Raw genomic sequence first — 16,954 nt, forward strand, 5'->3', positions numbered from 1 at the left:
TATGGAAGGAAGAGTAAGAGGGATAACCAAAAAATCCTTTCTAAACAAGAGCCAAGGATGTGAAACATCTAAAGTATATCAATCTTCAAAACCAAGGCATAATCTACCTTTTAGAAGAGCAAATAAAAATAACAAAAAATATTCACTTACAACATTATAAGTTGAAACAAAAAAGATGAAGATTCACATGTTATTTGTCCAAAAACTATTTATGTTCACATACAAAAAGAGTCATCTTCTACTTCCTTTCCTACTTCCATGGTTACTAGACAATTTCTGGTCACTGATCTTGCCTTCTATTTTCCTTGCAGTGCGTTGAATAGCCGCAAGCTTCTGGCGCTGGCTATGGCTCTTCCTTTTGCTGCATGATCATTAACAGTAATAAGTAAAAGATCAATGCTCTTCTAACAACAGTGAAGTGCTATTGATAAGCCCTTACCACAATTTCTTATTGAAAGGATGATATGAACAAATTACACGTGCAGAATTACTTGGGGGGGGGGGGGGAATTCGCTATTTTATGTGCTATACATTACAGTTTAACCCCATCTCAAAGCATAAACTATTAGAAGGAAAACAACAAACAAACAAAACCAACTATTGATCTTAGCGTCATCCCTTCACTGCAATCTTTTTTCTGTTACTTACTTCACCCTCCACCCTGCTCTTACGTTCTAGAGGAGGAGAAGCCATTCAAACTAGAGCTAATTGGCTTCATCCTTCACTGCAACTTTTTAATAAAAAAAGGGGCGTAGGTAAAAGAACAAGACATGAAGAGGAGTTACCATAATTAACAAAAAGTGATATAAAAAGCTTGGGGAAGAAACCAGCGGCCTCAAAAAATTCAGCACATTCTACCTATAAAAAACATTCAAGCACATTCTAAAGAATATTGTAATAAAAAACTGATCTCAGATGAGAAAGAGAGTCCTCTGACCTCATATACAATAATCCTGCTGTAAGAACCATCCCTCCCACTGCCCAAGAAACTCTTTCATTAAATGGCATTTCTCTCATCCATTGCAGGAAATCTTCAAATATCCCCAAAGTCTGAGCTTTATGGGGCACCTCAGAATGTGAAGCCCTCCATGAGTCAGCAACAGAATCTAGGCTGGCTTTACCACCATAGCAAGATGATTCTTCCGTTCCAGTGTACATTTTGTCAGATGGGTTAACAGAAAAACCTGCAGCATGGCATAGTGCTGTGCCATTTGATACCCATTCCAAAGCCCTACCGCAGACAAAGTCATTTACACCACATGGTGCTAGGACCTGGCAGGTAAAACTTTATCAGGACATGCTTTTGTTCACGTATTCACAAGTAATACAAATTAAATGCAAAGCACAATAGCTTAATATACCCAAGCCAGGAGCCCTCAACTCCTGCCGGATATAGGTAGCATTATCACATTAAGCATTCTTGGCACCTAAACAAGTCTCAGTTCAAACAGACCAAAACTTTAAAATGTGAACTGTAAGTTTATCAGATTGCTATAAAGAAGTGAGAGCTTCCAGTTTTAGGTGGACAAATCAAGCACAATCTCATACCATCCAGAAACTTTTTTTGATAAATAACACCCCAATTGAACCTTTAATCCTGATCTTTTGATATATTTTCAGTGTAGAAGTGAAAGAGTTATCCACACACCTGTGTCTTTGTATCCATAGAGAAGTAAGCATTAGAGCAAGCCTTATAGACTTTGTCACAAAAAGAACCACATATCAGAGGAGGTCCAGGCTGAACACCAACATGTGGATCACAGATCGAACATTCCAATAATTCCCATAAGTCCAAGCAATCTTGGCTGGCTTCTCCTGTTGAAGCCAGCCTCCTAACTGATAGAAGCGCAGGATGTGTCTGGGCTACATCACAGCAAGTCTTTTTGCGGAACACCCTACAAAGGGTCAAATCTTTTGTTCCCTTACTTACCTTTTTGGGAGGTTTTCCTTCAGATGAGAAACGTGGAAAGCGACCACCTTGGGAGACACATACTCCATCAGGTTTACCTACGATGAAATAGAATTAATGAATTTTCAATAATTTAATTACATTTTGGTTTTTTCAGAATTAAAAAAACTTCAACTTCTTTCTTTCCTTTTCTTTTTGTATAAATATTATTAAAAAACTTTAACTTCAAAAGGACAAAAGTTAGTCTGTCTAACAGAAGCTATAACTCAAAATCATTTAAGATGAATTCCCTAAATTTATATATCCCATTTCACCAGAGTGATTAGGCCAACAACTAATACTTCAAGAATAATTAAAAATTAAATCCAGATTTTGACCCCAGCAGCACTCAGATCCCATACTTATTTGCAAAAAATTATTACACCCACACCAACAGAATACAAGATAAAGTAGAAAAACTAGGAGATGAAAGGTCAAGGTCACTTCCATTGCTGGTCATTTAAGAGAAACCTATAATACTAAAAGGGCAGCCCAACACACATTTCTAGGCCAATTTGTAGGCCTGCATTGAAGTCAAACTGATCACCATAGACATACCACTTAACTCAGCTTTAACCACAAGTGTGCCTCTTCAAGGGTTGTTAACCTAATGCCACTTAAGCCCACAGTCAATTTCCACAAACAGAGCTCAAGACAAAGTTGCTGCCACTAGTTGCTAGATAGATTGTACCTATCATAAGGTTATAAGGACAAGAAAGAGAGGTGTGATCCCAACTTGGTGGAAGCAAGCCTGTGTGCGTGTTTATCTGTTTGCTCACTGGCACACGTGTGCCACATAAAGATTGAAGAAAGAAGGTTGAAGTTTCATAAAGCAAGACAAGGGTATCTAAAAAGCAAAACTACATATGCACACACACACTTGCTTTAGCAGTTACCACAAAAAACAAGCTTTTGACATCTAAACTTGTCTAAATTTCTTTACCTAAGGAAATGAATTCAAAAAGAAAATAATCATTCACAACAGCAACCAGTGTTGCTAAAACAACATGAAAGCATCGCTTCCTGAAACATGAATCCAGAACTTGAAACAAGATTACCACCTCAGCAAACATTCACATAGCAAATTACCACCTCTATCCAACATAGTGAATTCTCTGAAAACATATCCCTCAAGGCTACAACTAAAGAGCAACGTCTGCAAGATTCTAACTAATATATGGGAAAATATGCTTTCTTTGAAAGCACAATGCCACAAAAACGGTTTCCATCTCATTACAATTTTATTCCTCAACCAACACTATTTTATAGACCCCAATTGTGACCCTCAAATTCTTCCTAATTTATCGCCATAGAGAACACAATCCTCACTTCAACTGACCCTAATAATGTACTAGCCTTGGCTAATACAACATAAAAAACACAACATTTTACTATTAAAGCCAATTCTTTTCTTTTCTTCCTAAAATTCTCTCTACTACCAACCATTAGTAAAGTAAACTTACACCAAAAAAGACAACATATTCTAAACTAACCATCCCTAATTTTCAATACCCATCAGAGAATAAACAATTTAAAACTTACCCAAATCCATAAAACATTAAACCCCACAACAACAACAACAAACAGTGATAACTTTTTAGATATTGATGCTCCTATGAATGTAAGTTTTAATACCCAAATGGAAATTAAAGAAAATGGTTTTATCAAGAATCAGAAAACTGCAAATCTTCCCATCAAAAAAAAAAAAAAAAGTAAACAGAAAATCTTTACAAGAAAAAGAGTCCTAAACAAAGAGAGAGAAAGCTTACCAAATGAAAAGGAGAGGAGAAGATTGAAAAACAGAAGCAATATGAGAAACCCAGAATCCATTTTCTTCATACTTTTCCTCTGGCACTGAACTGAGGGACTTTTTGCTATATTTCCATGGTGACCAAGACTGGCTGACTCTGGAGAATGGAGCAAAATGATCTTCGGTTTTGGTGGCCCGATTTCCGAATATTTCGGATTATAAATACGGGTTAAACCCGGTTTGGATTAGCTAAGGGCCTGGACCATGTAATCCATTATACAAAATTCAGCCCATGTTATCTAGGAAAGCCCTTTTAGTTTTAAGTACTTTTTTTTTTTTTTTGGTTGAAAAAAAATCACATATAATATATGAAATATTATATTTATCTAATATCTCATATATAATATATATATATATATATATATATATATATATATATATATATATATAAAAAATTTGGGTCTTAAAATTTGTGGTTGTGCAAAGTGACTAAACTTCATTTAAAGATTTTAGTAAATGATATAATTCTCCAATAATTTGTGATTGTTTCAAACTAAACCATAAATTTTAAACAATTTTAATTCAAGTCATTAAATCTTTAATCATTTTAATTCAAATTTTCAATAAGTTATTTTTAATTGTAAAATAAATGCACATAAATTGTGATTAAACTTCACATGTGCACATAAATGCACATGTGAATAACTATTATATTCTCACATATTATATATTGTATATAAAAGTTAGGTTCTTAAAATTTGTGGTTAGCAAGTGACTAAGGGTGTTTGGTAGACTTTATTAGGTAATTTAAATGTAATAGTTTTTTTTTTTAGGGGAAAGCCATGGAACTTCTTTTATTCAAATAAGCCTAATGAATTGGCTTGAAGTACACTTTGAAACTGTGGTAGAACTTCTTCCATCCATACTAAAAAATCTGGTATGCCTATAGCATATCTAGCCAAACTATGAGCTAAAGTATTATATTCCCTCCTTGTATGAGAGTAATATAATTCCTCAAAACGTTGTGACAAGTTCTTTGTGTCTTCAATCAGCAAACGTTGTGACAAGGAATAATTATTCTTCTCTAAATAGCTATTACTTAATAGGTGCAATAATTTCTAAAATCAATATATTTCAAAATAAAATAAAAAATTTATATATACATAACAATTATAAAAATAAATGTAATAAAAAATACCTCATCTCTCTCTCAAATTTAAAAAATATTATTTTTAAGGAAATATAATTGAATGAGTAAGATATTTCCTAAAATAAATCTTAAATTTTATTTTAATGTTACAATTCACATCTAAACTTATGAATTTGTTTAGTTGTTCCATTACAATACATTTTAATTTCGGTAATAAAAATTACAATTTCTGTTGTAATCTTCATTCAATGTACCAAACATGCCCTAAACTTCATTAAAAATTTTGGTAAATTATATAATTCTCCAATAACTTGTGATATTTCCAAATAAAACCATAAAATTTAAACAGTTTTAATTCTGACCATAAAATTTTAATTTTTCAATTCACAATTTCAATAAATTATTTTTAATTTTAAAATTAATTCACATAAATTGTGATTCAACTTAACAAACACATACAAACATATATTCTCCATGTGAAAGTATAAAACCTTTGCTCTAATATTTGTTATTTAGTTATTGTCACCAACATGATCTTTTTAGTAAAAATAATATGATATAAATTCATTCCATATTATATAATACAAATTGTGTCTTACACTCTATGGTTGCATCAAGTTATATATTAAAAATAATGTGAAACTGTTGGGATTAGTGCCCTAAAATCCTATTGTATGCCACATATGACATTATGTTCTATGTAATAAAGTTGTTTTATTATTTTCTAAAATAATGGTAACATGAATATTTGAACATTATTATATAGTCCATGAGATGCATAATATGTGATTTATGTGATTTAGTCACAGAAAATATAAATCACAAAATCTTTGTAAACTCAAAATTTTAATTCGTGGTTGGTGATGAAATTGGACATTTCATTTGCAAATACTATAACATATCAATGAAGATGATTTGTCTTGATCAAGGAAGTAGAGACTTCTAGTTGATATGTTTTAAGTGTTAAAACATATTGAATTGGACCGTTATGAGATTTATTATTCTACTAACGACTGTCAAATAAATAATAAATTTCACGACTTCTATTTACATGAACTCTCAATCCTAAGAGAATAATGAACCTAATCATGAAGTGTAGATTGCTTTGATATATCAGAAGTGAGATCTAAAGTCACGATCAAAACCTCAGTATGTTAGGCAGCCACATTTAATGTTGAAGGAACATATATTCTCATGATGGAATTCATAATCTCTTAATGGGAATATAAAATATTCTCTTGAGATAAGTTTAATGGATTTGGTTATTCAGAATGTTATACTTAACTACTTTAGTAAAAAGTTACTAAAGTATATATTTATGAAATTGAATTTCATAAATATATGATGAATAACTTAAAAAATTAAACCAAGTACTCAAGGATTAAAATGTAGTAATCTTCAAAATGACAGTCAGCATTCATGACTTTGTATTACTACGAACATTTTAATGAAGAGGTTGAATGTATAATATAGTCTTGGGATATAATTTATTAATAAGGCCTAGAGTGCAATTATATTTATATAGTGGTATTAAATATAATTAATGATAATTTTGGGCTTATCAAGAGTTGACAAAAAGGTTCAAAACCCATTGGAACTAGTGTCTTATTTGTCTCTTTTGGTCCCACTCCAAGCCATATACTAAAACCCAATTGAAATGGCCCAAAAAGCTAGCCCATTAGATAATCAGATATATATATATATATATATAAAAGGAAAGAAACATACAAAATTTTATATAGATGAAATGGTGTATATGTGAGTGTAAGTCACTCTCTTATTCTTCCTTAAACACATACGTGTAAACTGATTGAGAGACCACACTTCTTGGGCATAAGTGGAATTGGAGTGAAGATTAAAAGTGTTCCCAAGTACTTCTAATCTTTGGTTTTGAATTTCACCGCACAAAGGTACGTTCTCTTGTTCTTAAATTTTGAAACATAGTGCATGTTATCAATTACGAATGAAGTAGATCCGTTAATTTTTCGCTGCATATATTTTGTATGTGATACAAAATTGTATTTTCCTTGTGTTTTTCCTACAGAAACTCTATTGCAAAAATATATAAATTAAAAAAAATACTAATGCCATTAAAATTCTAATACAGAGTTTTTAGAATTTCCATTATTTATTATAAATTATTTTATATTTTATTATAATCTTTGGTTTTTCAATCAAAAAAATTGGACTTATTCTTAAAGTGGATTAATGTTTTTTTACTATTTATTTTATTAATCAATAATATTGAAATATTTTCTATTCTTAATTGAGTTGTGTTTTGCACAGGCATACTATTGGGGTGTGTCATGTGTGTGTAAACTGTAGATAGATAGGTGAAATTCAAGCTAATATTTTGAAAATATCACTTCATTACATGTTTTTTTTATGTTCTTAATGCACACACCAAATTTCCTCATAATTTTTTTATAATTTTATTTATATACTCATCCTTTTATACATAGTTTTATATATACAAAAAACTAAATTTTATAAGTGAGATGGTCGTTGATCTTTAATGATCTTAAAATCTTATAAGCATTGAGAGTATAAAAAGAAAATGTAATACATGATTTTGAAAATTTTACAAGCTTGAGAGGGATTAATTTAAAGTTACACCACTTAAAAACTTTGTATTAGATTATTTCATCTCCTTGTGTCAATCATTCCTACAAAATACTAAGAAGATTGGAAATTAATAACTATTTCATCTAAAAAATATACAATTTCAAGTTTTTTTTTTTCACTTCTAAATTATACGTAAAACTTGAGTTTATAGTACAAATAATAAATAAGATCCCATTAATATAATTTTTGACTTGCATGACAACATCTAGGAAATGTGAAATACAACAATGGATTTTTCAAATATTAATATAATAAAAGTTTTGAAATAGTATAACATTGATAAATAGTTATATCATCTGGATCTTTTTTTTTTTTTTTAATAAAGAAAATCACGTGTAACTTGATCCTAACCTTGAATGCACATTTAAAATATTTAAGCATAGGCTATAGGCTATAGCTATCTTGAGAGTAGAAATTCAAATTTAATTCAATCCCGGGCTACAAGCCTACAAAGGATTTAATTCAAATTCCTAAATTCAATAAACTTTGGAAAAGGTAAGATTAAATTATGGATGAAATTTGCCAACATATACATAATATATTCACATAACACAAAGTACAGTTATTCTATCTTTATGATCAGATCAATGAGCTTGACTTTATCTGAATAGTCAATCGAATGGGTAAGGGCGAGAAAAGGGACCATTCATAATCCTTATTCAAATTGCTTGCTTGACTAAATGAAGGCGGCTTTCTCTACTGTGCCTATCACTGTGGGCCTATGACTTGCTTTGAGAGTGAAATACTATACTTCTTTGTTATATGGATTTTGTCTTATAGGTAAAACACAACCACATCCTCTAGTCATGATACTACTTTTTTATTTTATTTTATAATATGATAATTAGATAAAAAAGGGAATTTAAAGTATTAAATCTTAAATATCTCAGGATATTATCAACAAATATCAATTGAGTTACAAAGTCTTGACATTTTCACACACACATATATATATATATACAAATCTTTTGTCCTGTCCAAGAGGAAAATCCTTTTAGGGTAATGAATAATGCTAGTAAATAAGCCCCCCTTCAAGCAATATTGGCGATTATGGACTTCTAAGTGTGAAAAAACTTGTTTAACCATCAACCTAGGTGATGGATCAATGGTTAGTGAACTTACTTTGAACTGGTGTGGTGGGCACTAGGTCTTATGTTCGATTCACTGAATGGAAAGCACCTATGGATTATTGGTGAAACACTAACTTAGTACCCACTGATACTCTAGTGGATATGAGATAACTATGACTCACTTAATCCAACCAGTATGATACTACTATGATTACATTAAAGTAGGAAAACCATCTTTAGTGGGCCCTTTAAACCCCTTTTTTTTTGTTAGATTCTAAATTGACAAAGTCTACGTTGAAAGTGATGACCATCTAATTTTATCATTTTTGTGTTTGTTAAAGTCTAATTTTTGTGAATTGACCTAATGGACATGTATGAATCCTTAAGAGGAGATAAAAATTACAGGTTTTATTCCTAAGAATAAACAACTAATTCAAGGAAAGTGCCACATCATTGATTGTTATAACACAACTTTGCAATGTCAAAAGTTTTGTGGTTGATTGATATTATTTGAATTTTTGATAGGAAGTGATGGCTCCAATTAGTTGCACTATTCAGACAATTCATGATTGAAATAGCAGCACTAACAATCAAAAATGCCAATAATCAAACTTTCGTTTTACTAATGATGTGTTTATTTCTTGGTCAAAATGTTATACCAACATGTGGAGCAACCATTCTATTAGGCTGCAATCCAAATATGGATGACTACATTTGTATGCCACTATACCTTTTTTAGGAACCCAATAATTCAAATGGGCATAAGGATAGGAATCAGAGTTGGGACCATGTGTGTCACATACCCAACTTATTACTATAGATGATTTAAGCAAGTTTCGGAGTTATTTGAAGTGTGATTGAATGTCGGTTTATTTTATTTGAAATATAAAGTAGAATATTCAAAATGAGACAAAATATGTTTATTCTATAACTTAATTTGAGGAGCTTATAGACGTTGCCACCAAAATAAAAAAATCTCATAACAATTATGGACTCATTAGTTGTTAAGCATTCACCTATATGATAGGTTAACAAGGTATTCTTAAATAGCGTCTTTTGCAATGCAACAGGAGAAAAAGCGTCACAAAATATGTGTTTGTGAAGACAATATATTTAAAAGGGCAAAGGAGAAAAATGCCATATGTGTAACTCTGCTCTCTCCTCCATTCATTATTTATGGGAAAATTAGCATACTTTATTATTCTTCTTCTTTGATAATTTGATAGTTTTAACAAATAGATGATGAAAATTTTGAATCTTAATTCTCCTTGTAAAGGCATTGTTGCTGAACTACCAAACTTTTAACAATAAACATCCGTTTAAAATAATGAAGAATAAGAGTTTCAATGCACCATTTCATAACTCTATGGAAATAAATAAAGAAGAAACATGTTATTGTGATGGGACAAAAAAATTTAGGTAAATTACACTAAACTACCCGAAGATTTGAGGAAATACTAAACATATCCACAACTTGTTAAAAATAGTCAATTTAATCCTTCAACACAAACAATGTTAATGTTTGCCGTTAATAACAAAGTTTTCCTAAAAAAAAAAAAATATGAAACTCAGATTTGACTCTCTATCTCTCTTTTTCTTTTTCATAATCTCACCATCTCACTCTCTCTCAACTTTCTTTTTATTTGCTTATCCAAATCTTAAAATTTTGAATAGTCCATTTATGGACTAAGAGATTCATTCTCTGAAATTTCCTCCCATTTTCTTCTTAAAATCAACAACATAGCAGTGGTTTTCTTTAGTTCTTTTTTCCTAAAATAAAATTTAACAAAAAAAGCTAATTCCTTTCTACTTTGTGTTTGGTAGCTAAGAAAATCAAAAGAAAAACCATGGAAAAAGTCTCATCTCCTCCATGTAGAGTTTGGCAGCTAAGAAAACCAAAAGAAAAAGCTCCTTAAAAACAAGCTTTTTTCTCCTCCACAAAGAAACCCTAGAAAACTCAATCACACCAGCCAAGGTCCTAACTCCACCACAAAATTGCCATCAACCACCAAGCAAATATCAAACTCCTAATACCCATGTCAGCCAAACCCAAATCTAGTCCATCACCGCAAGAGAGAAAGCAGATCCATCATCCTTCATTGGCAAGATTCAAACAACTAAAGGCAAAAAAAAAATGTGTGAGAGAGAGAGAGAGAGAGAGAGAGAGAGAGAGAGAGAGTCAGATTTGTAGAAAAGTAGAAAAACTATTGAGAGAGAGAGAGAGAGAGTTCAGTGAGATAATTAGGAAAAAGAAAAGAAGAGAGAGAGAGAGAGAGAGAGAGAGAGAGAGAGATAACTTTGTTATTAACAGCAGATGAAAACCATTTGCGTTGAAGGATTAAATTGACCATTTTTAATAAGTTGTGGATGTGCTTGGTATTTCCTCAAACCTCAAGGTAGTTTAATGTAATCTACCCAAAAATGTTTAATACAAAGTTGCCATAGAATTTCCCCAGTGATTAAGGTAAAAAAGATGGCTCATATATTTTGAGGGAAAGAGAATAAAAAGAATAAAAAAGACAAACATAATTATTATTATTAGGGTAGAAGAAGCACTCAAATCTTTCACATACAATGCATGTAATAAAAAAAAAACACTATGCATATGGGAAAAAATTATAATAATAATTTAATAAAATATTTCTTATATTTACATATCCAACGGGATAGAGCAACCTTGTAGGGTGTTGAGGTCTAAAAAAAAATCATGATAAAAGGCCCAAACAAATGGCACATTGGGCCAACCCATGGGAAGTAAAAAATTGAGGAAAGATTGGGCTTACAAAAAAAGGAAGGATGATGGATTTGAGGCCCTGAATCCGTGAAGAGGCAAGGTTTAGAGTCCATAAAACAAAGGGAGAAAAGGAAAGAAGTCAGCCTGCCAGAATCAGAGGAACCAAAGAAAGTCCAGAAGAAAGGGGGCTGGGCCAGGATACCGGAGGGTACCTGGGACCTCTGGGTGTGCAGCACAGCCAAGGTGGGATTAAGACAGCTCAAAAGGGGATCAAAAGGCACCAAGAACGAAAGGGAGATGGATCGTTCTCGAAGCACTTAGCGATGCAGCACAAAACCAAAGGGCTTGAAGAGCAACGACTTAGGAACAAGAGGCCGGTACCTTGGGAACCTATAAAAGATACCCACAAAAGGAGATAGGGAACAAACAAGGGGCTCTAGTACCCAGGGAGCCAAAGGGGAAGCATCAATGGTACCCTAGAACCCTAAAGTGACACTATAAAAGGGAGAAACAGCCAACGTTGAAGGGCATTCAGAAATAGGGAAATCATATAGAATCATTGAGAAAAAACTCTGTAAAACTCATAGAAAATAAGGAATATCTCCCAGTATCCCAGAAATAGCCACTACAGTATATACTTGGATTTAAAAGGATTCAAACTTTGCAAGTCTTAGAGATTTAGATAGTCATCTAAGTTTGTAATTTTTGAGCTTATTTGAACCATGTATTATATCTTAGTGAGCATATTGTAATCCATAATTAAGAAAACCAATGACGTATTTCCTATTGATTTGAGGATCCTGAACAATTATTGCTGTGTTTTCTTTGTTACATTTGTCTTCCTTTGCTGTTTTCTTGTTGATCGATACACATATTCTCGCTTGCTAGTGTATGCTTATTGCAGGAGTCTTGCCCTGTGTACCACTTGGTCTGTAAACAGCACATTTAGCTGCGGTGAACCAAGCCCAGTTCCTTCAAACTACAACTAGAGGGTTCAGGGTCCTTGCTTAAACTTGGCCTTGGATACTGTCCGAAAACCGACCTTCACATAGGGCAATACTTTTGTTTTTATATATAGTATTAAATTAGTTTAACAACAAGCATGTGACACAAGGGGATTATAATGTGCCTCATGTGAATCTGGTGCATAATTAACATATACGAAATTACATGACCGCCATATATATGCTAAGTAAGTAATTACAAATAAGCATAAATTAAAATAAAAGTAGGTTAAAATTTAATTGGGTAACTATCCTAAAATTCAAAGGAATGTTAAGGACATATTTTATGTAGTTGGCTAATCCTTTGACAAAACGCACTTTACTTGTATTTGGATAGATTTAGGATGTGTTTAATACTTCAAAGAATATGTTGTTCAAGTTTAATATTAAAGCCATGAAAATTGGACCAAGAAACAGGTGAAGAAAATGTGTTTACTAAAGCTGGACAGATAGCCGGACACATGTTGGACACCTGCGGACACCTACTCGACAGCTGCTCGACAGATAGCTATCTATCGAGGTTTAATGAGGCTTGACACTTGCTATCTATCGAGGTGTCTATCGAGGTTACGGGAATTCAGATTTCTAGATCTAATTTTCGGCCCATGTTTATGTATTTGTGTAGGGTTTCTTTTCTCACAATCCTAGACATATATAAAGCTTATTTTAGAGGCCGTCATATAAGAGAATACAAGGAGAACATATGAAAAAGGTGATCGAAACTTTATTCTCTCAAAAAGAAGCTACTGCATCTTTGCGCCTTAGGGTTTTGTAACCAAGTGCTTCTTGATCTTCATTGTTGATGAAGTGAAGAATTTGTAGCCAACATTCTTCTTTATCAAGTTGGTAAGTGAGTCACGTACTGGGATTCGTGCAAAGGAGTGAGTCACGTATTGGGATCCGTGCATCAAAGGGTGGTGTTCATATATTGAAGATTTCAGATGTTCTGAAGCGGTAGAAGGTTTCTACTGTGAGTTCATCTACGAGGATTGTAGAGTCTAGAGACAAAGATTTTGTACTAGATCTGAAACTTCTCTTTACTATAGTGAATTGCTTTTCGGGAAGGTTTCCCCTCAGGTTGTTTTACTGTGAAACTGGTTGATTTCATTGATTTTTCTAGGTCACCATATCTTGTCTTATTTACTTTTCCGCTGCATATGATTTTGACATGATATTGATGTTTGTTTGTTTTAACAAGTTTTATGCATAATAAATCTAATTAATAACTTGGGTTTAAAACTTGTTAATTCTATCAATCGGGGTCTAAATTTTCCAAACAGGAAGGGTGATAACACATCGAGACATGTGTCTAAAAAAAGGAGACAAATATGACGTACACATAGTCTATAACTACTACTAAGAACTTGAATGTTCAATAAGTGTGTAAAACACATATAAACGTTTAAACCTCCAATTTACAAATTACCAACACAAGCTTATTATCAAACAATGTATGTGCGGAATATGAAAATAAGCTAAATCAGAATTGGTAAAACAATCTAAACCGAAATTAATCACAACCATAGCAGCAATTAAAATGTAAGATTAAGGGAAGAGAGATGCAAACACAAAGACAACACAACGATGTGTTATCGAAGAGGAAACTGAAGTCCTTGACGATAAACCTTTCTACCGCCCTCAAAGCGGTCAATAATCCACTAGAGAATAAAGTTGGGATACATGAATAGCAGAAGACTCTCCAAGCCTAATCTACCTAATGCATTTAAGCCCTCCAAGCTTCTTGCTCCAACAGGGTTATGCCAAACCTTGTCTTCTCTAGCCTACTGAATCTCGCAATAAGCCTATTGCATCAACCAAAATGAATTGGTCCCTTCTTAACTGCTTCCCAAGTACCAAAATTCCTCCTCACAGATATGAGTATGGTGAGATAATGATTTGGCTAATGTACCTCTCAAGGATGTAATAATAAAGAGGGTGAAAGTAGAGGAATTTGGAAAATCAAAGGATGAAGATTGTGGATGAGTCAATCTTGTTTTTCTCTAGGGTTAGCTCTCTACATTTCATAAGTATAAGAGTATTTATAGTATGGTGTGTATGGAATGCGAAGAGTCAGTTACAGCCAAACAGGGCATTCTGGCGACTCAAGCTCACGACTAGAACAAGTCGCGAGTTTGAATCGCGAGCTAACTGCTTGGCCAGCTGGAGGTTTTTTCCTATAGTGCAACAGTTGGCGTGACCCTTCAGCTCCCCCTGCATGCTTCACACTTGTGCCTCCTCTGTCGACTAGCCAGTCGCGAGGCTCTTCTTGAATGCACACTCTTGAGCTTTTCTTCATACTCTCTCACACACTACCCTTACATGATTCCCACCTAAATACAGGGTTTCTAAATGCTGAATTACAAGAAAATTTGGCACGGAATAAAGCCAACAAAATGATTGGATAAATTCAACCTTACAATCTCTCCCTTTGGCTATTCCGTGACAAAACCCTAAAACAAACTCTAGACTTAACATGTGAGTTGGGAACAGTTGAACAAAACTCACTCACACCTAACTATAGAATCTGTGAAGCTCTTGAACCATACGGACAAGTGTTTCCTGAAAACAACAACACTATACGATCATTGTAAGCAGAAAACTTGAAATGCATATGGAGCAAGCACAATGCAATCAAGCAATAAAGAATAACAGCAATAAAGCATGGCTTAGCCAAAAATGAGCAATTACTATAAATAGTGACTACAATGATCATTCACACAAGGAATGAACATCCGAACATGCAAGCTTTTAAGCTCAATGCAAAGTATCATTTGCATGTCCAACACTCAACCGATACAATAACACAAGGTAATTGCATCAACGATATAAAATTCAACAAGGGCACAAGAGTGATGTACTAAAAGAAATGGATAACATTAACTAAAAGTACTGAGCTACAAAGCTAAGGTTAAAAAAAAAAAAAAAACATAGGCCTGTTCAATCTCCTACTCTTCAACATCAATACTCCCCCTTTGATCGAGACTCTTACTCCCCTTATCATCATCATCTCCCCCTTTTTGTCATGGAATAGCTAGTCCTCATTTTCTTCTAACTGTCTTTGAATATAATCCAATTGAGTTTGGAGAGAAGTGAAACTCGTATCACAACGGATGTTGTGATGGTGTAAGAGAGAGGCAAGTCCAGACATCTTAGAATTTATGTCGTGGGGGGATGCCATAATGTTGTCTAACTTCTCATCATAGGAGGATGAACCAGAGCGTAAACCACTATAAGAAGTCGAAGTTTCTGTCTTGATTCCCTTCCGACTATGACCAATGCTAGCGTTGAGCGTACGAATGTTGATTGGACTTGGCTTTGGGTAGGGAGACTCATCTACTGATGGATGAATGCCTTTGAGTTTCAATATTCTTGAGATGAGACAGCAAAAAGGAATGCAAATCTTTGATTCAGTTCTTGCAGTAGTTTTGCGCAAAATATGAAAGATATGAGTGCAAATATCGATCTCTTCATCACTTATCAGATCATGAAGGCACAAAGCTCTCTCGAGATTCATGTACCCATGCTGGATAGAGATTGTGGAACATGATTATTGTAAGCACCCTTAATTCTGGAGATAGGGAGGAAACATTGATTGAGTTCCCATTTTGGGAGAATTCCAAGTTTCGTCCAAGAGTGTCCTGAAGTAAATATTCATCTGGAGTTAAATCATCATATACCGGTGGATTAGAGAACATTGGCCGGTTGATGTATAGGATATCTGCCAGATAAACAGGAGTCACTGAGAAACTCTTTCCTCTAACCCAGCATTTGAGCTCATCTCCCTCAACAATGGCATTAGCATAAAACTCTTTTACCAAATTCTCATATGCATCATCAAGGTTGGAGAGAAGGAAGTTCCAATCCTTGGTGGCAAACCATTTAGGAATGTTGGTGTCTAGGAGAGACGGCTCGTCAACAGCCCTTTCAACCAGCAGTGAGCCTTCTCTAAAGAATTTCTCATAAGTCTGAAAAGCAACAAAATATTTGAACTTGTTAGGGTCATACACTCCCGTCGGTGATCGAGTCCTTTTTGACCTAGGATAAAGATCATCGACATCAATCACAGGCTCTTTCCCTTTTCTGTTGCCTCCTTTCACAACAGATCTTTAGAACGGGGACATGTTTAGGCTGCATCATGGTACAGCAAAACACAACAGTTGCCACATAAGACAACAATCTCTATTAGCATTGAGTTAATCCCAAAACAAGAATATTAAAGAAAACCTTAAAATCTTGAGGTCTCAATCATGTCACTGAATGTGTGTGTCCCACAAATAACACATTGTGCAACCAAAGGTAGAGTGTAACAACATATATCCAACACAACCCACACAACAATCTCACCCAACCATAAAATACCCATATTCAAGCAACATATTCACAATTATCATCAACAGAACCCAAATCAAGAAATCTTAGGAAAGAAACGTGAAATACATTGGGAAATTAATAGAGCCCATACTTTTTCTTGAAGATTGGTGAAGAAAAGTTAAAGAATATAGAAAGTTTGTGTGTGAACATGGTGAGTTTGAAAGAGGGAAAGAAGGACAAGAAGATGAATAGTCACTAGTTGTGAGGGAAAACTGAAAAGTTTGTGAAACTGTCCTGGAAATAACCCTCATTGTGCAAAACACGTGATTTTCGCGACTGGATTGAGTCACGAACAAGTTGCC

General features: G+C 33.6%; 1 protein-coding gene across 1 annotated transcript; it reads right to left on the reverse strand.

The window, feature by feature from the left end:
• Positions 1-84: 84 nt before the first annotated feature.
• Positions 85-3,990, reverse strand: LOC142626843 (folate-binding protein 1). Its single transcript, XM_075800551.1, has 4 exons — positions 3,718-3,990; positions 1,649-2,007; positions 938-1,272; positions 85-361 (listed from the first exon to the last, which is right to left on the reverse strand). The coding sequence occupies exons 1-4, from the start codon at positions 3,785-3,787 to the stop codon at positions 232-234; spliced, it is 894 nt and encodes a 297-aa protein (XP_075656666.1). The 5' UTR covers positions 3,788-3,990; the 3' UTR covers positions 85-231.
• Between the last annotated feature and the right edge of the window lie 12,964 nt (positions 3,991-16,954).

The sequence above is a fragment of the Castanea sativa genome, chromosome 3 (genome assembly GCF_040712315.1).
Source record: "Castanea sativa cultivar Marrone di Chiusa Pesio chromosome 3, ASM4071231v1".
Classification (NCBI taxonomy): domain Eukaryota; kingdom Viridiplantae; phylum Streptophyta; class Magnoliopsida; order Fagales; family Fagaceae; genus Castanea; species Castanea sativa.